This window comes from Triturus cristatus, chromosome 9, assembly GCF_964204655.1.
Source record: "Triturus cristatus chromosome 9, aTriCri1.1, whole genome shotgun sequence".
In the NCBI taxonomy this organism is placed as follows: Eukaryota; Metazoa; Chordata; class Amphibia; order Caudata; family Salamandridae; genus Triturus; species Triturus cristatus.
In genome coordinates this window covers 1,216,620,111-1,216,643,736 of record NC_140592.1, presented here as the reverse complement: position 1 = coordinate 1,216,643,736, position 23,626 = coordinate 1,216,620,111, and the positions used below count along the sequence as shown (strand labels likewise).

At 41.1% G+C, this 23,626-nt stretch overlaps 1 protein-coding gene across 2 annotated transcripts in view; it reads left to right on the top strand.

Annotated features, from left to right (window-relative positions):
• The window catches only part of RGS6 (regulator of G protein signaling 6), a 1,064,816-nt gene that overhangs the window by 874,486 nt on the left and 166,704 nt on the right, over window positions 1-23,626 (top strand). For both annotated transcript variants that reach the window (XM_085627281.1, XM_085627283.1), the window contains exon 15: window positions 2,920-3,106. In XM_085627281.1, the coding sequence (XP_085483407.1) occupies window positions 2,920-3,106 (187 nt within the window). The remainder of the gene's footprint in view (window positions 1-2,919; window positions 3,107-23,626) is intronic.

Below are 23,626 nucleotides of genomic sequence, written 5' to 3'. Positions count from 1 at the left end.
TGTAGTTAGTTCTGCTTTTGACAATGTTGAAGAGTTCTCTCGGTCTGTTTTTTGCCACATCTAGTTGGCTGCGGAAGAAAGACGCCTTTTCACTGAAAATTTGTTTTTTGTATGCTTGCCGAGCAGATCTAAGTTGCGCTAGGTGTAAGGTCGAGGGGTTTAGTCTCCAAGACCTTTCCGTTTGTCTGAGTTGACGCCTTTCCTCATTCAGATCCACGTTAAACCAGGGTTTAGATTTGGTTCGCCTCAATTGTTTGAGTTTGAGCGGAGCTACTTGGTCTAGAACCTCTGTCATTTTTTAGTTAAAGTGTGTAGTGAGGTCATCGGCCGTCGATGATGAGGGTTGGAGTTGAAGATGGGCATGAATCTTGGATTCGAGTTCGGATAAAGGGATTGCTTTGATATTTCTGGTCCAGTGTTTAGGTTTGTCATCACGAATAGGTTGGTGGAAGACAAGTGCATCAATCTTGAACAGAATGAGGTGGTGGTCGGTCCAGTCAATGGGAGAAATCGCTGTCAGAGAGACCAGATCATTGTTGGTAATGTTCGCATCCAGTGTTGCATATATAATCGTGAGATGTCAAGAAGTGGCTATCGAATGTAGTTAGTAAGGACCTGCCGTTGTGGACTAAAATAGAGTCCTCTGGGGGTCGGATGTATGTGGCAGGTTTCTTCAGTTAGTCATTCACATTACCCAATGACTACTAGACTAGACAGAGGTCACTTCTTCTGAACATAGAAAGTTGTGGGAGTGTTTGCCAACATGAGGAGAGTGTGCTGGTTGGGCTATTACATATCCATGGATGTAGATTGTATTACAAGATGCAATTATTGTTCTAGATTCTGTCCTGGGATTATAGGACAGTGTAGACACAGACAGCTCTGTCTATCTTTTGTTTAGTGGCCAATCCATTTGGAGCATTGCTGCCTACTGCGAGATGAGGGAATCTTTCTGGTAGCGGATGGTGGTGGATAGCGTCAAATGCCACCAAGCCAGGTCCAGCAGTAATAGGGTGGCCACTCCTTTCTCGACCACTGTGAGTTTTAGGTCATCCCATATGAATATGAGGGTTAACTCTGTGCCTCTACCCAGAATGTGTAGATAATTGGTCTGATGTCAAGTCATTTCCCTCTGTAACATTGACAAGCTTAATAAAACAATTATGTTTCAAATATATTACCTACGAACCATCCATTTGATATTGGTCTGTTATTTTCTGGGTTAGGTGTGTCAAGGTTTTCAACTTGGGCGGAAAAAAAAAATTCCAGTGACTTGTTGAGTACATTTCTGTCTACCCCCCTGTGCCGGTTGTGTGATGGATTTTGGGATGTGCTGAATCTGAAGGTGATAATGATCTGCTTGCAATGACTTCAAACTCTTTTTACAAAAGTGTGTTAAAAGTATTCAGTGGCGGAAGACTGGTGTTGCTCCTCTTTGTGGTGGTTTTGAGCTTAATTCCATGGAAATGATGCCGCCGAAGGCTTGCTATCCTGATGTTTCTATGTTTTGGCTCTCTGGATTGTGGAATTCTGCTGGAATCTTGTGGAGTTCATTAGATGGCCAGCCCACTTTAATCATGCACTTGGATTAGCGTTAACGTAATGTGGTTCTGATGACTGTTTTGTAGGCTGTATTATACTGGCATTGTATAATTTTGTCTTTTTCATTCCCTGATTTCCACCATTTGCATTCTAGCATGTTGAGTTTTTCTTCTTTTGGTGTTGTCATTAATCTAAGTGGTTTTCTTCTTGTCGGTGACCAAGGATGTGGTTTTTAACAATAACTGATTGTCCAATGCAGAGACAATCCACCTCTGCGTCATTATAGTTAGTCAAAGATGCCATAGGAAGAGTTTTTTTTGGTTCACTAAAACTTTTGTTGCCATTTCATGAGTTTTCACTAAAATTCAGCCTCCGCAGCACATCCCTGGAAGCTCTGGTGTGATCCACTAAGTGGGGGCTGAGAAAAAGGGGCTGTCTCAAAACATTGAGTTCCCATGTTATTTCCCATAGGAAATTTTGTTAAGCAATACAGAAAAAAACATCTGAACGAAATTACAACAGATTTGACAGAAATGTAGAACTCTAATCAGAAGGCATGCATTTCTGATTTTGGTGTAAATCTGTTCAAAACTCTTCGAGAAATTCATGTTTAAAGAGGTGCTCGTGTGGGCTTGAAAGGGTTTAAAAAATAGGTTTATCTGGATGTTTGGTCCTGTGGGTGTCCCACAGTACTGTCAATTTGAAACATAAGGGTTTCTGATTGGCAGAGAGAGCTTTTTCTCTCATTGGCCTTTTTGGTCAAAGTACCCGCCCCACGAAACTGAAAGATGTGATTGGCTTTCCGCAACTTGTAGAAAAATGTTGCGGCTGCCATTACAGGACACAGGGACTTGGTTTCTGAGTGCTTTTTTGAGATAAAAACATTTAAATGTAACAAGCAGCATGATGACTGAGTGTACTTTTCAGAGGTAAAATAATCCGCAGTGCAAGGACTCCATAGGTGGCAGGGTTTTGCAGCAAACACCCAATAGCTCGAGTTAAGAAGGTATTACACCTCTGAGTGGAGCCAAAGCCCCCTGTATCTATATTGTAAAGAATGAGTAACCATATGTCCTGCAGAAAGTTGTGCTGTCAAACCAGACCTAAAAAAAAAGACAAGCATTTTTTTGGTGGGTGGTGAGCTACATCATTCAGTTCTAGGTAAAGACCCTTTCAACAGATAATCACAAGCAGAGACATAACATTATTACTGTGAGGCCACACCGTGTTTATCACTAAAATATCTGTGTTCCAGCGGCAGAAGCCAGTGGTACCAAGAGCTTCGTGATGTGGCGTCCATGGTAACTCCATGGTGATTGGCTTGAATAAAGCACAGCTGATGTTTTGCTTGGATTTGTTTTCTATGTTCCTCGCAAGGTTTTGGCTGGCTGTGCAAGAGCTGAAGAAGCAGCCGCTGCAAGATGTGCCCGCGAGGGTGGACGAGATCTGGCATGAGTTCCTCAGCCCTGGTGCTCAGTGTCCCATCAACCTGGACTCCCACAGCTTCGAGAGGACCAGCCAGAACGTCAAGGACCCCGGCCGGTACACCTACGAGGATGCACAGGTCGGTCCGCCCCTGTGGCAACCATTATGCATATGTTTTTGTGGTTTTTGTTGTCTTGCCCATCTGAGAACCTCATTAAACCATCCAAATGTCACTGTCAGTGTTTAGGCGGTAACTGTCGAGTTTCAAGATCTGATTTCTTTGTCTGCTTTCGATAAGTTTCATTTTATCAATTATTAATGTACATTTTTTAGTTAATTTTTTCATAGGATGAGATAGCTTATATCACTTAGATGCAGCACATAGTTACAAAGGTTCCCCATAATGTAGCCCGTTTCTGTAGCCACCATGTCCTTTTATAAGGCCCTAGTCCTCTTTTATACCTTCATGTTCCCAGTAGTGCCTTGGCCTTTTTTGGTACCCGAGTCCTCTTTACTGGCCTTTCTCTCCTCACTGTTAGGACCGGACCGGGTCTCTCTCTCGCTCTCTCTCTCTCTCTCTCTCTCTCTCTCTCTCTCTCTATATATATATATATATATATATATATATATATATATATATATATATATATATTACTGTCGCCATTTTTGTCATCCCTCTCACACTTGTGACAGTCCCTGCTCTCAGCAAAGGGCTGTGTTTGCAGTTCGACCTACAGTACGCTGCCATGGGATACTGATTGCTGATGCAGTCGTAAGCCGCCTTACTTCACCTTACAGATGCACTGGCCCTGCTCTCACAGAGTCCCCCTAGTGGCGGCCTGGCACAGCATGGATGTCTTTTATCGGAGAAACCGAGAGAGACCCCTTGTCTTTTACAGGGAATGGGGTACAGCTAACACCTAAAAAGAGCACAATCCCTATACTCTGACACAATGGTATCAAACTTTAGACTTTAACACTCATCAACGTAAAAAGACATTAAATTTTCATAGCATTTATTAAAAAAGTATACATGAAATTCATAAAATCAATACTAACATTACATATGCTTAAAAACACAAGACATAACAAGTACACATTATTATCTGATCCACAAAACTGTTATGAGCCCGCATAACAGAAACAGATTATGAAGACAATAAACTTTGTCATTGATTACGCATCCTATCGAATCATGTAACTGCTATGGTTGGTGATACATATGTACTCTTATATCTACTCGCAGTCAACCACAGTTCTTCTTTGGATTGCGTTATTATAGATGCGTCGACGCGTTTCGATGGTTCTTCTTGTTAATCCATCTTTATCAAGACTTGTAATAGGCTTTGGGTCTTCCTCAATTTTACGGGGACCTACATCGAAGAAATAGATGCTATTTAATACATTTTTGTTATAGCTGTTGTATTGAGAGTTTTTTATTATCGCTAATTGTCTCTCTATGGGGAGAAATATTACTGGTACTCCTCTACCCTGGTATTGATTATCAGCAATTCGCGAGGTTGCAGTTCACATTATAGCGTTTTAATGCTACGATTTAGTTTTCACTTCAAGATCCACTTGTCAAAACATTGCAAATTATAACTATTTAGATGCTGCAAAATAAGTGGTAATCTTATCATGACTTAATTAAAACATGCAAACATTTATTCGCGCTATATTAGAAAGACTAGATAAGGCTCTCTACTTACTGACTGCCTGCGTATTATTAAAATTCGTCCTGGTGTTTATTTTCGAAGCCGTAGGTACATGGCATATCCCATTCACTACTTCTCGCCTATGGTTTGTAAAGAGAGAGAGATAATAATATATGTATGCTCCTATGATTCCTATTATTCTAACGAGTAACTAACTCTTGCCGATATTTGTAAATGTTCGGGCAGCTAATCCTATAAGTGAGCGTAATCATCTCACCTCTTAATGGAGTCGTCAATTTCAACCAGGGTGACGGAGGTCCCAGTTACTCCTCCTGTATTTACGTCACCTATTACGTGAGGTCAAAAATAAAAAAATTAACTACAAGCACTCGTACTAGCGCTACTACAATAGTTCCTTTTAACTAAAAGGCGATCTCTGTGTCACCATATTGAGTGACAAACATATTCCGATATTAATAAATGTTCGGACCAACTAATACTATAAGTGAGCATAATCCTCTCACCTCTTAATGAAGACGTCAATTTCAACCGAGGTGACGGAGGTCCAAGTTACTCCTCTTATATTCTCGTCACCTATACCGTATGGTCAAAAAGAATTTAATAGATATAAGTGCTCGTATTGACGCTACTGTAAAAGTTACTCCTAATTCACAGGTGATCACTAAATCACCATGTCAGTCAAACGCAAAGTAAAAGCTTGCTCTGCAATCTCACCTCGGGGAATCAGACCGTCGGCTTCGTACGCGGGAGTGTAACTCAATTCTCTTCCCTCATTCTATCTGAATGGACTCTATTTATTTGTGCGTTGAGACCCTGCTCCTGATTGGTTAGGATAGAACATGGTCCGTATGACATGTGTCGTAAGTTTTTTGACGGAGTTTTTTTCTCAGCAACACGAGGAAAACTTTATCCATCATTGAGTGCCGAGTCTACCTCTTTTATCCATTTATTACTCAATTTGCTTCTAAACGGCTGTCATGAGTGTTGGACTGTTTGAGTTATATCTTTATATAACAAAACAAGAACAGCATAACCTAGCCATTTAGCACAACCTTGACATGCAGTAAGGCGACTTAGTGTTTTCTTGTCTTACATACTTAAGCATCTATAGTTTATTGCTAATATCACCAGATAACATAACCGCCATATCGTCATATTCTATACCAACATTTTATGTACATTTTGCTCTTCGTGTGTTTACAAACCCCTATCGAGTATAAATATTAAATATTCACCGATTAACGTAATCACTTGAATATGGAAGCATTTATATCTAGCCATTTAGCACAACATTGACATGCAGTAAGGCGACTAAGTGTTTTCTTGTCTTACATACTTATGCGTCTATAGTTTGTTGCTAATATCACCAGATAACATAACCGCCATATCGTCATATTCTATACCAACATTTTATGTACATGTTGCTCTTCGTGTGTATACAAACCCCTATCGAGTATAAATTTTAATTATTCACAGATTAGCGTAATCACTTGAATATGGAAGCATTTATATCAATCCACCTTTACATATAAATCTTGTCTAACAAAACTTGTTCTATCTATTCATGTTTACCAAGTTACAATGGTGGTCTAACATCATATAAATACAGTACCCTTAAGCATCATTTAAAGATATAACTGAGATGATATAAATATTCCTTTTGGTATGAAATTGTTCTTATTACTCTAATCCCATTGGTGCCCACCATAGATACTAAAAAATGAAGAGACATTGGATTACACTCCAAAAGGGAATATAATGGTCTCTTTATAGGAATAAATGCCAAAACTTATATAATCTCAGCTGTAATCTCACAATGTATTAGATCATAACAGAGAAGAATATTGCTATTCATATGGTCTGACAATTCTATTGCGAACTAATGATACTCATCCAGTCCTCTTTAGTATTCAGACCTCTCTCCACAGTGTTGAAAAAACATATAAACCATTGTTCCCGCTTTTTTCTCTTGCTGTCCACATCACCTCCTCTTCTGTTAACAGTTACTTTCTCCAGAATAAACCACCGGATTGAATCCCAACTGTGGTTTGCTTCAAGGAAGTGCTCTGTCAGAGGGGCGTTGATCTTTTTAGTTTTAATTGCGGATTTGTGCTCCAATAGGCGAATCCGTAGTTCCCTACTTGTTTCACCCACGTATGCCAAGCCGCAGGGACAGATTAGGAAGTAAACTACATTTCTACTTCTACAGTTATTCAGGCTTTTTGCCCAAACTGTTTTGTTATTATGGTTGAGATTTTTCGCCTCAAGGCATTGTGGGCAAATGGAACAAGTTCCACATCTATAGTTACCTGTAGCTTTTTCACCCTTCAGGGTGATTTGGGAATCTTGTTTATTGTCGTATGTTTTCACCAACGTATTGCGTAGGGTTTTATTACGTCTGAATGAGAATAACGGCTTCTCTAGTTGATTCTCTGATCCATAGTTCAATATTTTCCAGTTTCTATTAACTATGTTTTTAATCCGGTTGCTGAGATTAGAGAATTGGGAAACAAAGACTACACGTCCCATTATCTTGTCATTGTTCTTGTTCTTATTTTGTTCTAACAGATGGTCTCGGTTATAACACCTCGCCCTTTTAAAGGAATGTTTGATTAATTTCTTGGGGTAGCCTCTTGCAGCTAATTTTTTCTTCATTAAATCTGAATGGTAATAGAAATCAGAAAGAGCTGTGCAATTGCGCCTTAACCTAAGGAATTCCCCGAAGGGAATATTATCCTTTTGGGAACGGGGATGGTTGCTTTCATATAGCAGAAGTGTGTTTTTATCCGTAGGTTTGGAGTAAAGTTCTACATTAAGGACGTTTCCCACATTTTTGATTTTTATGTCAAGAAACGCAACCTCTACTTGACTAAAATGGGCCGTGAATCTTAAGTTGGGATCACCGAGGTTAATCCATTCCAGAAAATGTTCAAGATCTTGCTTGGCACCGTTCCAGACAAAGATGATATCGTCTATGTACCGGTGCCAGCAGATTACATTCTCAAAAAATGGTGCCATCTCATTGTAGATATGTTTGGCTTCAAAGTCACCAACATAGAGGCATGCCAGGCTGGGAGCACAGGCAGCCCCCATGCTGGTGCCTTTGATCTGAATGTAGGCCTCATCTTTGAATAAGAAGATATTATTTTTCAGTACTTTTTCTATACATGCCATTATAAATTCCTTGTTAGCTCCCTCCAGGTTTTCGGAGTCTAAAATGTTAGAAATGACTCTTATAGTATCGTTCTGGGGGATGTTCGTGTATAAAGCCTCTATGTCGAGGGTCACCAAAATCTGGGTGGCCTTATTAAAGTTATGACCCTCAAACACAGAGATGGCATGGGCTGTATCTTTAAGATACGATCTTTGTTTTTGTACAATTGGTTTTAAGAAGTGGTCCACGTATTTGCTGAGGGGCTCTAGAATGGATCCCACACTACTGACAATAGGTCTCATCGGTGGGTCCAAGATGTTTTTATGAATTTTCGGTAACCCATAAATGGCCGGAGTCATTGGATGTGCATTCAAAAGGAATCTGTACTCATTTTCGCATATCCACCCTTGTTCTCTTCCTAGATTCAGGAGTGATGCTACCTCTTTTTTAAGAGCTTCAATTGCTGTGAGACGAATGGGTTTGTAATGTTCTCTCACATTTAAGAGGTCCCTCATTCTTTTATCATAATCCGTTGTATCAAATACAACTACACCACCGCCTTTATCGGCTGGTTTTATGGTGATAGAATTACAGTTTTGTAGGTTCCTCAAAGCTCGTTTCTGATTCTCAGGGAGATTATTGTTTTGGTATTTAGAAGCAGCTTGTTTCATGTTTTTAATTTCCATTTCTACCACTTTTTCAAATAACTCAACATTTTTATCCACTTGACCTAAGCTAGGAGTGAATGTAGATTTGGGTTTGAAACCAGATACATTTGGTGCTGGAACATACGCTTTATCTTCAAAAAATTTATTTAGCCTAATTTTTCTAAAAAAGTTTTTTAAATCACTTTCTAATTCATATGAGTTATGGTGACCACTCGGTGCAAAACTAAAACCCTTTTTTAAAATTTCAATCTCATTTACGGTTAGAGTCCTGTTTGATAAATTAATAATAGGTAGTTCCTCTACCTCCAATATTGTCTGCTCCGGGTTGCTACATATTCTTGTCCCATCTGAGGTTGATGGTTCCTCAGAGGTTCTTGTCTGTTGTAGCCCCTGTGTCCTCTTTGGCCCCGATTCTGGCGCCTGCCTAAAAAAGACTCGCGCTCAAATGTGGGTGCTCCTCTACCATTTCTTTCTCCCTCATGTTCTTCTTCACTGCTTGAGCCTGATGTTTCCGAGAAGGTAACACGTTTGGTACCCCCTCGTGAATACAGTGGTCTCATGTTTGGTGGTCTATCCCCTCTATAATCATTTCTATTGTTGTAATAGTCTTTGCTTAGATACGGATAGACTATCTCAATATTATATTTATCAACGTCTTTTCTTAGTTTCTTCAGTTTTTTGTTGGTGAGATATTCCATATATCCTTTTGCTTCCACCTCGAGCTCTTCCAATTTACTTTTAGCCTCCTCTAATGCGGTATTCTGTTTTAGATGGGCTTCTAACTCGTTGATTTCTTTTTTCTCAATATCCAATAGTTCTTGGGCTGTTTCAATAATGAGAATAAGCCAGTCTCTGCTACAGCGATTGGCTATATGTGTCCACGTTTCTAAGAATTTGGGATTTTCCACAAATAAACCTGGTTCATTTCTGACTTGCAAACCTATTGGGATGACACCAGCTTTTAAATATTCAATTAAGAATTCCGCATGTAGTTCTGTGCGGATTAATTTCTTTTTAGCATTCAAGATCTTTATAAGCTGTTCATGGCTACTATTATTGAGGGCATTGGAACTGTTGCTTCGGGGATTTTGATTTACGAGTCTATTGAATTGATCCTCCGATAGCAACCCTATAACATAACATAACTTCTCAAGCAATTTATGCCGAAACAAACTTTCATAAGTCACGCTCTGGGCCTTGTTCACAAAGGTAAACTTACACTTTTGGTGCCGATTTGCTATTGTTTTGCTATTCACAAACTACGAGTGAAGTTTTACATGCAGTCTCTTTACGACTCTGGAGAACTCTGCACATTAAACGAGAGGACAGTCTCTGCAGTCGTAAAAATATTACACGTAAACCTACACTCGTTGTTTGTAAATAGAAGAAAAAGAATAATTTTACGACAAAAGTGTAAGTTCACCTTTGTGAACAACGCGCACAGTGTTCCTGGGCTGCTCCACGCGTATTGCCGGTGCTATCACAAGGGAAGTTAGATAAGCCACTTTCTACATTTATTGTAGTGTTTTTTCTTTTTTTTAAACAATTTTTATTGTTTTCTTTCAACACAGTACAATACATCAACTGTTGTTCACTTATTCGTTTTCCAGCATATAATATTGTAGTGTTTTTAACAAAAAAAATCTGTACAGAAAAATTTACATTACAAAAATTTGGTACACAGTTGAAAGGAATGATAGCTATGTGTTGAATTTTCAAGCATGTCGTACACAATACAAAGGATGGTCACTGGTGTGCAAACACTGACATTCACTTCCATAACTTTGTTGCAACTTGTGAAATGCAGCACTATGAGGAGAAAGCACAAGGTGCCTTGAAAGTGCAAGAACCAAACATTACTTGAAGAAAGCATATCATTCTGAGCAATTAGTTTTGTCGCCCTGTGCCTAAATGTGTAACTATATCAAATGTAATGTATGTGTAATCTTAGAGCATCTAAATGCTTGAATCTTAGAATATATCATATTTAATCCGAGTACGCTTCGTCATAGTGACCAAGTTAAATTGTCTCAGATCCTCGCCCACTCAGTTCCTGACCACATCCTGCTTTGAGTGATCTGGTCTCACCCGTACAGTACTGTCCTGAGGTCAGCGCCTCGTGTTAGAAGTGCTCCTCTTACAGTAAAAATGTTCTCGGCGAGGGTCTTCACAGCTCCTTGAGCTAGTGGTATATTACATCAAATGTCTGTAAGGCAACATTCGAGTGGGTTGGTAAAGGGGCCATAATGAAGAAAGGCATGGAGGGGAAAAAGAGGGGCAACCAATGAACACATTTAATGACTGTGCAGAAAAGAAGAGCAGACCTTGACACTAACCTTACACTATGAATCCAACTGGAGCAATGCTCTCTTCCACCCCTCACCGCAACCACCACCAACCACACACAATGTATTATGTAGGACAATATTGGAAAAAGTGCAAGTGGAATGCAATAAGAGACAGAACAGACACACTCTAATTTGTAACTAATATATTTTAGTTGAATTTATGTAGCGCTTACTGGACAAGGCATTGAAGCACTTTCCGCTGGTCAGCTTAGTGCTCTGGAACCCAAGGTTAGTGGTTCATCCAGTGGTTATTGGCTATTGTTGGATATTTGAAGTAATCGTAAGGAGACCCTTTACTCTAGTGTATTGATGGTGGAATAAATAAGCAGGAGCTAGATGTGATCAGTAATGTAGGGTGTTTTGAGTTCATGCAGGTGGTTGGGGTATTAAAAGATGAGACAGAGGAAATAAGGAATTTCTAGATTGCAGGGTATAACTTTAAAAGAAGGACAAGTTGTGATCTTGGAGAAAAAGTATTGGAAATCTTCAGAAATACAATAATATGGATTAAGGTCAACTTTCACATGACAGAGTAGGCTGTACTCAGAGAGTATCAGAGTATGGAGAGTACAAAGAGGATGGAGGGGTTGTGCAAAGAAAAAAGGAGCAATGAAAATCAGAAGTATTAAGTCAAGGTCAAAATTTTCATGCAGGTTTTTAGAAACATAGGGTAGACTTTTGATATACACTGCACTTTGAGGATGCAAAACAGTAGAAATAGACATCATTCAATGTGTGTGAGATAATGCTATATTAGGTACTTTTGATAGGCCCTCAAATCAGAAACAGTCTACCTGCTGGTAGGCTACTGATTGATCACTACTTCAAAAATATCAGCTCAGGGTTTGGAAGTGTAAAGTAACAGGTGGATGTGCATTTTATGTGTATATATATATATATATATATATATATATATATATATTACTTCCACTCCTTTCACTTGCACTCGTTACCGCTGCAAACAGGAGCCCAGACCACGGTTAGGTGCTTCAAAGGAATCTTTATTCGTCCGCTCTCAGGTAATTATACAGCCATTACGCGTTTCGAGCCCGTGGGCCCTTTATCACATGACGCTGGCATCACTCACACCTGGGCTTTTTAAACATTTTTTTCAAAGGTGCATTTTTTTCTTTTTAAAGTGACAAGGTGCTTAGTGGGGTTACCAATGGTATAGTGCAATATAAAGGTAATAGACATAGAAGATGCATTCGTATCTCATGTATTTGACATCAATAAATAAATACCACAATGATAATATTTAAAATTCAATTCATTATTCACAATAAATATATAAATAAATATATAAATATAATTTAATACAGCACACTTGTTTTGAGAAAACTGGGAGTCTGAGGCATTATTTCGGGACTACTGTGACCAGAATGCCTGTGTACGACGCCCACTTGGGCGGGACTCGCTATCACAATAAATCACCTGTTTTCATTTGGCCTGTTTCTTCCATCATTTCAGCCAGTGAACAAGAGCGGCAAACACGCTCGAAATGCGTATGGCCTGTATGGAGAGCTTTGGGGCACGCTGTCAACGGAGCTACCTGTGGCGATTTGTGCTTTAACCCCACTGTGTGCGGCAGCTTCTAAAAGGGCAACCTTGCGTATGGATATAATTTAATATATATACAATTGTATAAAAAGGGGAAAAGCTTTTGATAGAATATCATCTAAAAGCAGCCAATACTAAATTAGTGCGAAGAGATTTTATCGCTGAAACATATTGTTGTGTTCAATAGTAATTCTTGTTGTATATATATATATTCACACAAAAAACAAAGATTACAGGGACGTTATAGTTAGGAATTAGCATTTAAAAAACCTCAGAAATTCACAAAAAAAAACACGGGTTTCAGGGACGTTCTAGTTAGGTATCAGCATTTAAAAAACTGTAGTAATTCACAGAAAAAAACACGTTACAGGAACGTTATAGTTAGGCTGACATTTCACTTGTGCAAAATCTGTAAATTTCAGCCGTTATAGTTAGCTGAGCTAACTATAACTCGCACCCCCGCAATGCACTGCTGATGATGTCACATATTACATCACTCATGACATGATCAGTGACATCTCCGATGATATCTCAAATGGCATCACTGATGACATCATCCAGTGACTGGAACCGCAAGTGCTGGTGGTTTTTGTGCAGGTTACCTTTAATAAAGAGCGCATGCTCGAAACGCGTCAGGATTGGCTAAGACGCGTAGGGCACAATCAAACTTTCCCTGATTTCCACTTACCTTTTACGAGTGCAGCTTAACGAGGGGCAACCTTTTCTTCACATATTCAGGGCCGGCCTGGTCAGGAGCTGACACCACCACAGAGAGGCGGGTCTGCCGCCGGGTGTTACTTGGCGGAACACGGAGTGGAAGGGTGATTGTTGACACTGGGATTTGTACTGGATTGTGCACCAGGCTGTTTGAGAACTTTGCCACTGCAACCTGCCAGCAGCCCACTGGGGTAGTGAATTACGGACTTCCAGTCTCACAAAGCTTTTTTCTCTCACCTGAGCATGATTGTGAATTAACTTTGAATAAAAAGGGAAGATACTGGAACCGCAAGTGCTGGTGGTTTTTGTGCAGGTTACCTTTGATAAAGAGTGCATACTCGAAAAGCGTCAGGATTGGCTAAGACGCGGAGGGCACAATCAGACTTTCCCTGATTTCCACTTACCTTCTACGAGTGCAGCTTATCTAGGGGCAACCTTTTCTTCACATATATATATATATACAACAACTATAAAAGACCAGCATTATCTGGGGGCGCAACACGAGGCAAACAAGTCATTGTGAATAATCAGGCACAGGTTAGCGAAGGTGACTCAGATATAGTATCCCTCACCTCCGACAGTGGTTCTGAGGATGGTCAACTGGGCATACCTTTACCTTCATCATCTGCTGCTCCGAGCATTTCTCTAGTGGAGGAACTAAATTTTGTGAGCGAGGACCGGAGGTATGCCTTGCGCCCCCGCAAACCTCAATATGTGCAAGGAGACCAGCAAATAAACGCAGGAGGGAGAGGAGGCTCAGGCACCGCCAAAACTACATCAAGAGAGAATGCAAGAAGGGCTTGGAAAAAGCAATAAGTGGGACACAAAATACGGTCATTAATTTAACTGATACTATATTATCAACAGCAGAAATACAGCTATTATCTCTTGGTCTGTCCTTCTGTCCTAAGCACCGCTTTTCCTATAATCAATCTAGGATAGATGTGTTCAAATTTATAAGGAAAATTAAATTAATTAAATATTTCCAACTTAACACATCTCATGTTAAAAATCGTTTTAATGCTACCAGTACTACTAACACAGAAGGTTCTTTACAGGTTAATGACATTCCCAATTTGCAGCTACTATATGAGCTGGCACGTGAGACTGAAGATGGGGACCCATCTTTGGCTAGTCAGTACATTGGTTCAAATACAACAGCCCTCAGCCCCTTCCGTCCTACCTCTACATTTCTTCCCTTGATGCCCAAAGATGCAGTCGATGTATTCAGTGACCGAGTAATTACTGAATTCAAATCTTTGAATAGAACAGTTCCCTTTTTATCATGCCAGAGGGACTTTCGCAACAAACAATATCACACGCTAATTTCGAAATTGCAAAATAATCCTAACCTTATTATTAGGAAGTCAGATAAAGGTGGCAACACAGTGCTGTGGTCTCGGAATGATTATCTGGTAGAAGCCGACCGACAATTATCTGATGCTTCCTGTTATAGACAGACAACCAAATTTGAGATGAGATCTGCGGAGGATAAAACACGCAAAAAAATGTACCTTTGGAAGAGAACCGGATTGTTAACTAAAGAAGAGATGAACTTCCTAAATATTGAGCATTCAGTCACTCCTATGCTATACCTTTTGCCAAAGGTACACAAAAAAGTCACTCCAGTACCTGGTCGTCCCATCATCTCTGCTCAGGGCAGCATGAACGAGAACCTATCGAAATATGTGGATTTTTTCTTGCAACCACACATGACCTCTCTACCTTCTTATATTAGAGACACTACCAATTTCTTGAATAAAATTAAGGACATTACATGGTGTTCTAACTATTTGTTGGTGGTAATGGATATTGAATCCCTCTATACGAGCATCAATCACTGCCATGGTATGACTGCTACTAGACATTTTTGGGATAATAGGGATATCAACATGAATGACCACAACAATATGATATTGGAGATGATTGAACTTTGTTTATCCACTAATTTCTTTTTATTCGAGAATGTAATTTATCATCAGGTGCGCGGTGTGGCGATGGGGGCATGCTTCTCCCCTAGCTACTCATGCTTACATGTGGGTTGGTGGGAGAAGCATGTCCTCAGGACCACTCACCAGCGCTGGTGGAGCCATGTGGTACACTATTGGCGCTATATCGATGACATATTTTTAATCTGGAACGGTTCGAAGGATGATGCAATTAGGTTTGTTGATGATATTAATTCTAATGATTTGAACCTTAAGTTCACTGCCTCTATTGACAATTCCTCCGTTGAGTTTCTTGATGTTCTGGTGTATATAGACAGCAACACACTTTATACGAAATAGCATAGGAAAACCACTGCAGGGAATTCAATTTTACATGCTGACAGTGCACACCCACGCCATCTTATAAACAGCATACCCTATGGCGAAAATATTCGTATTCAACGCATTTGTAGTTCTGAGTCTGTCTCGATTGAATGCCAGATGGCAGCATTTAGTAGATTTTTGGACAGGGGCTATAAAAAACATCTTTTGACAAATGCCCTTAACAAGGCTAACTCTGTTCCCAGAGTTACCCTGCTACAACCTAGTGGTAAAAATACTATGGAAACTCCTGAATCAGATACACAGTCCATTCGCCTAATAACTACTTTTAGTTCTCAAGAAAATGCAATTCGTAAGATTATCTATTCCGAATGGCCAATTATTCTAACGGATAACATTCTGGGCCCTATTCTCCCCAATTTACCTTCTATTACTTTTAGGAAGGCTCCCTCTATGAGGGATGCCCTTGTGAGAACTATGCCTGCGGTTAATGCTAAGGGCACTTGGCTTACTAAGACTGGTTTCTTTAAATGCAACTCTTGTCGTGCATGCACTTTTGCCACTAACAGCACACATTATAAAACTGCATTCAATGACAAAGTGATAGCCATTCAAGGGCATTTAACTTGTCGCACTGATTATGCTATTTACAAACTCAAATGCACTTGCAATCCGGAATATATTGGGAGCACCAAACTTCCTGTGCATAAAAGGGTTTTGCAGCATATTAGGGCTATCGTGAATTCTGGCCCTAACTATCCAGTTGCTAGACACTTCAAAGCAATCCATGGCAACAAATTAAAGGATTTGGAATATACTGTAATAGGATCAGTTGCCAACCCCGGACGGGGTGGTAATCGTGACAAACTTTCGAGACAACGAGAGTCCCATTTTATTCTAGCCCTAGATACAAGAGCTCCTAATGGTTTGAATATTAATGAAGATTTGCACAATTTCCTATGATTGGTTCACCATCCTTTTGTAATGTTATATTTATATTTATTCTTTTAACACTGTCTTTTGTACTATGAACTGTTTCGAAATTCAGCCATTTATGTGTCGCGTTCTATATTGGTACATCATGTGCTCAGGTTGTTTCAGCCAATCACTATTCTAACTCTCTTTTATCAACTCTATTGCTGGTTTTAAGTAATTCTTCTGCACTGTTTGTTAGGCACTTTTTTACATATATTTGTTATTATCAGACTGTTTATGATCGGCTATTTCCTGTATGGAGTTTCAGTTAATCCTTGGTCGATAACTCTTTTTTTTTAAAAAGATTTTTTTTTTATATTTATGGCTTTTAGCATATTAAGAATTACTGTATTATTACTGGTTTTATTCGTATATGCTGCTAATTGTTCACCATTTTATATATAAATAACTTTTTTTAGTTTACGCATTTGATTTTGGGACATAAGTTTTGGGTTGCCATTCATTGGACACTGGTCCTCTTTATTTCAGACAGCCTTTTCTGGTATTACGACATAGGCAACTTAGGTTACTTTAGAGGTGGATTATATGCACTATGTATTAATTCAAAAACCACCCTGTATGTCTCCTTCTTGCTTGTACATTTGTATTTATTTATATATTTATATATTTATATACTCTTGTAAATTTCTGTCTGATTCAACTATTTAGGTGAGCCCTGCTGCTATTATTTGCGCATTTTGCACATGATATTTATATCATTTATTGGTACCATTTAGACTTCAATGCATCGAATGATTACAATTAGGCAGTCTGTCTTCTATTTCTTTTACTCAGTCGGTGCCCAGTGTCTCCCTATATATTACATCATCACACGGAGACGCATCATGTGATCAAGCTCCCTGCGTGGAGCGAAACGCGTCATGGAGGACACTGGTCCTGTTATTTTCCTGTTTTTACTTGGGTAATAAATCTTTTTGCTTCACCCACTTTTGCGTTGTGGGATTGTTGACTCTGAGTTTGGAGGCGAGAGGTCCGTGCCTGCATTCCGCTGAGAAGAGAGCGGAAAGGACTGTTATATATATATATATATATATATATATATATATATATATATATATATATATGCACATATATATGGGTTATTGATTGGTTCTCTGAGTACCTGCATGGATGTGTGAGTGGGTGATTCACTAGGTATATGGGTTCAGGAGTGCATCTGCAAGGGGCTGTATGGGGGAGTCAATGTGCGTATTGCTGTGTCAGTGAGTGAATGGATGTCTCAGTGGTATATGGGTGAGTAACTGCATATATGAAAGGCAGTATTTGTGAATGTTGTAGTATATAAGTGACTGTATGTGAGAGTGAGTGATTATGAGAGTGGATGTATGGATGAGTGTGTACTTGTGTCAGTGATTGTATAAGAGAGCAAATATGTGCTAGTATCTGTATGAATAGGTGAGGTAGTGTGTGTATAACTGTATAGGTGAGTAAATAGCAGTGTGATTGACTCTATGGGTGACTGACTAGGTGTGTGAGTAACTATGGGTGAATGGCGGTGTGTGAGTGTCTATATGGGTGTAAGAGTGCATATATCAGTGGCGGTATTGGTGAGTGACTGGGTGTATGAGTGGCTGTATGGGTGAGTGAGTGGGTGTGTTTGCAGACCCCTGAATCAGTAAGTGGGTATGTACGTACTGGTATTGGGGTGTCTATGGTTTTGATAATGGAATTCTGAAATTTGGAGTAGGTGTATGAAAGGTTATATTGAGGTGTTAGTAGGTGCATCAGAGATTATGTGGATGATGTCATCAGTAATGTCATTTGAGATGTCATCAGTGAGATCACTGACCATGTCGTGAGTGATGTAATATGTGACGTCATCAGCAGTGCTTTGCGGTTTGCGAGTTATAGTTAGCTCAGCTAACTAAAACGACTGAATTTCACAGGTTTTGTACAAGTGAAATGTCAGCCTAACTAGAACGTTCCTGTAACCTGTGTTTTTTCTCGTGAATTTCTAAGGTTTTTTTAAATGCTAAGTCCTAACTAGAACGTCCCTGAAACCTGTGGTTTTTGAGTGAATTTATAAGGTTTTTTAAATGCTAATTCCTAACTATGATGTCCCTGTAACATTTGTTTTTTTTAGTGAATTTCGAAGGTTTTTAACTAGCAGTCGCGTTTGCAGAGTGGTGGAGAAAGGGGGCTGGGCCTCTGACCAGCTCTCAGGAATTCTGCTGCATATGGCTTACAGGATGTACAAGGAGGGCTTCTTGGCCCCCAAGGTCCCTCTGGAGCCAAGGAGACTTTATCCCCCAACTAGTAGTGTGCTGGGATGCACGTTTGCAGAGTAGTGGAGAAAGGGGGCGTGGCATCTGACAACTTCTCAGCAATCCTGCTGTGTGAAACCTACTGGAGGTAACAGGAGGCATAGTTGGCCCTCAAGTCCCACACAGCAGGATTGCTGAGCTCTGATAGCAGGCCACGCCCCCTTTCTCCACTAGTCTGCACACACGCCTCCTGGCTTACTCTTGGTTGGGGTATGAAGTCTCCTTCACTGCTGGGGGTTCTTAGGGGCCAACTAGCCTACCTGTTCCCTCCAGTAAGCCCCACACAGTGGGATTGCTGCGAGGTGGTCACAGGCCACGCCCCCTTTCTCCACCACTCTTCAAATGTGCCTCCTGGCGGGCTCTTGGTTGGGTGATGCAGTCCCCTTGGCTCTTGAGGGTCCCCGGGGGCCAACTAGCCCTACTACTACCTCTAGTAAGCCCCACACAGCTGGATTGCTGAGAGGTGGTCAGAGGCCACGCCCCCTTTCCCCACTACTCTATTAAGACGCCCCCTGGTGCACTGCTGTTTGGGGGATGAAGTCTGCTTTACCACTAAGGCTCTCACGAGGTAAGGGGGTCTCATCAACCCACCAGCAGTGCTCCGAGAGGCGCGTTTGCAGAGTGGCGGGAAAGGGTCATCTCTCAGCAATCCCACTGTGTGGGGCTTACTGGAAGTAACAGGTGGGCTAGGTCTGCAGTGTCATGGATGGGAAGCATGGCACTTACTGGGCACTGCATGATGTAGGGGCTCTGGCAGCTGTAGCTGATCCCACTCAGTGTACATCAAAGGTAGTGTCTGGTGAGCCCTTGAAAGCTCAGCCGACTCTGAACCCACTTAGGAGGAAACTCAGTGCTAGGTACTCAATGTGACGTACCTCCTGTCCTATCTCCCCACTCTGACTCGTCACTCAGTTGGGCACTGACGTCTGCTGGTCAGAATGGGTATTTAAAGACAGTAAAATATATTTTAGTAATCTATCATAAATAGTCATCATCTACAACAGTGAAAGGGTACACCTCAAAGATACCTGTGCAATCAACTGTGTTTTTTATTTGGAGCTGGCTTCCTTAAACTAAAGCATAACAGAACTGAAGAAACTACTTTTCCCCCCTTGTAGTGGACCACAAGATGTTCACGTCCACCACATCACCTTCCCAATGCGGAGGATATGAACATCATGTCCTCCCACTAATGGTAAATGCACCAGAAGAATTTCCTTTTAAGGCCCCGACTCGGGATGTGAGAGAAGAGCTTCCCTGTCAGTCCGGAAAGAGAATGGGCAGGGGAGTTCACATCTTGGCATCCGACTGTCTACCCCACTTAAAATGCCCAATACAGTCTTTCTGACCCTGGGGACAGTTCGTTGAGGTTTACCTCCAAGCTGCCTTCCCAAGGGGGTCAGAGAGGCCACCAGATGCCAAGGATAATATTTGGGGGAAAAAAGAATGGATGCGGGCTGGCCCATTCTGGTATCGAGAAGTCTCCTCCCACCCACCCACATGTCCCAGACAGTCTTTCTACACCCTTGGGTGGGTAGGTTTTGGAACTTGGCCCCAATGTGCCCATCTCGGGGGGAGGTTGAAAGCCCACTAGATGCCACGGATAATACTGGGAGAAAAAAAGGGAATTGGTAGGGGACTGGCTCATCCTAGCTGGGCTCATCTATCCACCCTCTGCGCCTTGATAGTTTTTCTGCCCCTCAGGCAGGCAGTTTGGGAGGGGGGTTAACCTCCTTCTGCCTATAATGTTGGAGGCAGAGGCCTCTAGATGCCAGGTTTAATATTTTTTTAAACAAAAATAGAATGGGTGTTGTGCTGGCCTCTACTGGCAACAGACTGCCCTCCCACCCAGGTGCCCTTTGCAGTCTTTCTGCCTCATCTGGGGGGATATTTCGGGGGACATACTCCCCATCTCCCTGAATTAGGGTGCAGAAAGCCCACTAGAAACCAGGGATTAGAGATGGAAAAAAGGAATGGTGTGGTGGGCTGGTCCATCCTGGCATTGGGGTGACCTTCTGCTCCCCCCACCCCGAGCCCAGAGCCTAAAAACCACAGACATCTATCAAGGGAAGTGAGAGGAAAATTGGATTTTGTTAGGTGTAATTTTGACATATAGACTGGCAGAGAAGAGATACACACCCCCACCTGCCTCCCAGCGGGCAATAAGAATATCTACTGCCCAGGGATGGGTTCGATGCCAAAACATGTCCATGCCCCATATGATTACTTTTTTGTACACCAATCCATGGTGCCTAGTGGGCTGTTAAACCCCCAGAGATGAACTGTCCAATCTGCCCCCTCCTAAACTGGCAGAAAGACTGGTATCCAGGGTGGTGGATGTAGCCCAGTGCCAGGATAGGCAAGTCTAACACCCTGTTCCTTCTCTTACTTTTTTGCCTACTGATTTGGCAAGCTTTTTGTTTCCCCTCCTCCCCTCCATGGAGTGGGCATAGTGGGGGAAAAAATCCCAATCTGCACACCTAGACATTCAACAGCCCACACAACCACTAGGAAGCTAAATGGGGTGGAACACTGGACCGAACTGGCATGGAGCTTCACCCCCATGAATAGTCAGTCTTTCTGTCCGCCAAGGGAGACAGAATGGGGTTTACCCCCATCTCTGCCAGGCCTGGTGTCTACACTCAAAGAAATCCCAATTTCCTCAAAATTTCCATTGGGGTTGGCTGCAGTATTTGGGCACCGGGTCAGCCTACGCTCAGTCACCCATACCACCCTTGGCATTTCTTAAGATAAGAGACCCAGAGCAATCCACGATTGCTTGTATAGATTCAAGCAGTTTTGTTAAATGCCCTTCAAACATAAAATTCACTGCTGAAACCACACAATTTCCTGTCATAACAGATCACTGTAGTACTTCAGCTCTGTGTCAGCCAGCTTGCAGGGAACCCTAAAAAACCTGGCAGTTTCTAAACTAGAAACCATGGGGAATCCAAGCTGATGTTGCTTGCATGAATCCCCTCCCATTCATTATCCAACCATCTCTGGGAATGTAGGGAAAGTATGGGTCAAAAACTCAAATGACACCTCAGGCGCTTCCATCCAGTAGGAACTTTCTTTCTATCCTGCATTTCCACATCCCTCCTGAGAAATTCGGTAGCCCACATGTGTGGGTGTGCCTAATACATATGCCAGGAATGGACTAAATTTGTAACTATGTGGAGAACACATTCGCAGAAATGACTTTTACTATTGACTTCAAGTTGAAAAAATGTCCATCTATATGATGGAAATTTAGTTTTTTCTCTTATACGTTGCCATTTTTAGGGCATTCTGGGTAAGAAAATGTGGAATCAAAACAAACTACATGACCTAGACTCCCGGGTGTCTAATTTTCAGAAATGTCTGGAGTTGGTTAGACCCTCTGGTTGCCCGTGGAACCCAGGCCCAAATATTGAAACAATCCACATAACCATAATCAATTACTTGAAAAGAAAAATTCTTGATATTTCCATGTTGCATTGGAGCCTTTCCTGTTGCAGGCAATAGGTCCACTCACACAACTGGCCACCGTTGTTTTATCGGGGAAGGATGATGATGAATGGTAGGATACCAGTTATGATCTATCGCATTGTTCTACTTTGTTGGCTCTCAAATATATGTTAAGTAATGTGCATGAAAGAACATAGGGGCATATTATCAAGACAGACGGTAAAATTATCGCCGCTTTAGCGGCAGAAAACTGCAGCTAAAACGGCGATAATGGGCTTGATAATATGCTCTATGGAATTCCAATTGAAGCGCATGTTAGATGTGAAGGACGTCTAACATGGGCTTTAATTGGAGTTCCATAGAGCATATTATCAAGCCCATTAGCGCCGTTTTAGCGGCAGTTTTTTGGCGATAATTTTATCGCCTGTCTTGATAATATGCCCCATATTTTTTAAATCTCGCTCAGAATCACCTGGTATTATGTGCAATCCCCATATTCAAGGTGCTACGAATAATCCTTATTCCTAAACTCTGGGTCTTTGGCACATATAAAAAAATGCCTAGCTTTTCTTCATACCCATTTTTTATTCATTAGATTAAATTGATGCATTCTTGAACACAATGAAAAATAAATACATGTCGGATGAAGGTTCTGGGTATTTCGTGTCTTTGGACAGCCAACAAGACCTACATATCTCTACTGAAAGAGTATGACAGACCTAATGGTATATAACTTTTGTACATCCGACTTCAGTGCAAAAGTTTCGACAAATTATTACTAATTTTTATGTTGTCCTAGTTACCTTCACTTTTTAAAAATTATTTTAATAATTTGCTTCTTTTGGAAAATAGTGAGTCATATACACAACTGACCCCTATCTGAATTCAATTTGTTTTCAGCTTTCTAGAAATGCACTGCTTTCCAGGTCCCCCCATGGGTTTCATATCTCTTTAACTTCATGTTTTACTGATAACATACACACCCTTTATTAAACAGTACTCTTTTTACCTATATTTTCAAAAACAACATTTTACTACATTTTGGCTATTTTCTGAGTTCTTTTGCAGGGAATCCACAAACCTGGCTACATGTGAAAGAAAAGAATGCAAATTTGGTCTGGATATATTTTATGGAAAAAGTTACGAAGGTCTCAGAGCCTTATTACGATGGTGGTCAGATGAGCTTCTAGCAGCCATTTCGGGCACGGAGCAGTCTTATCAGGAGCCTGTGGTCCTGACAGCCCAATTACGATGCGACTACCGTGGAGGCACTCGTAAAATGCTGTTTACCATTGCAGCTTGAGCAGCAATGGTAAACAGGTGAAAAGGGCCTCTGCACTAGCCGCAATGGTAAAGAGCATTTTTCAAACATCCATGCACCGTGTGCCAGGCGCCATGTAGTGGTGAGGTGCATGGATGTTTGTGGGGGGCCACAGGTGTCCCCAGGGCCACATAGCGGAGGCCCATGGGGGACAGGGGCCCTGCTAGGGGCACCCAGAGTCCCTTTCAAACAGCCTTTGGATCGGACTGCCATGGAAAAGCTGTCGGAAAGGGAC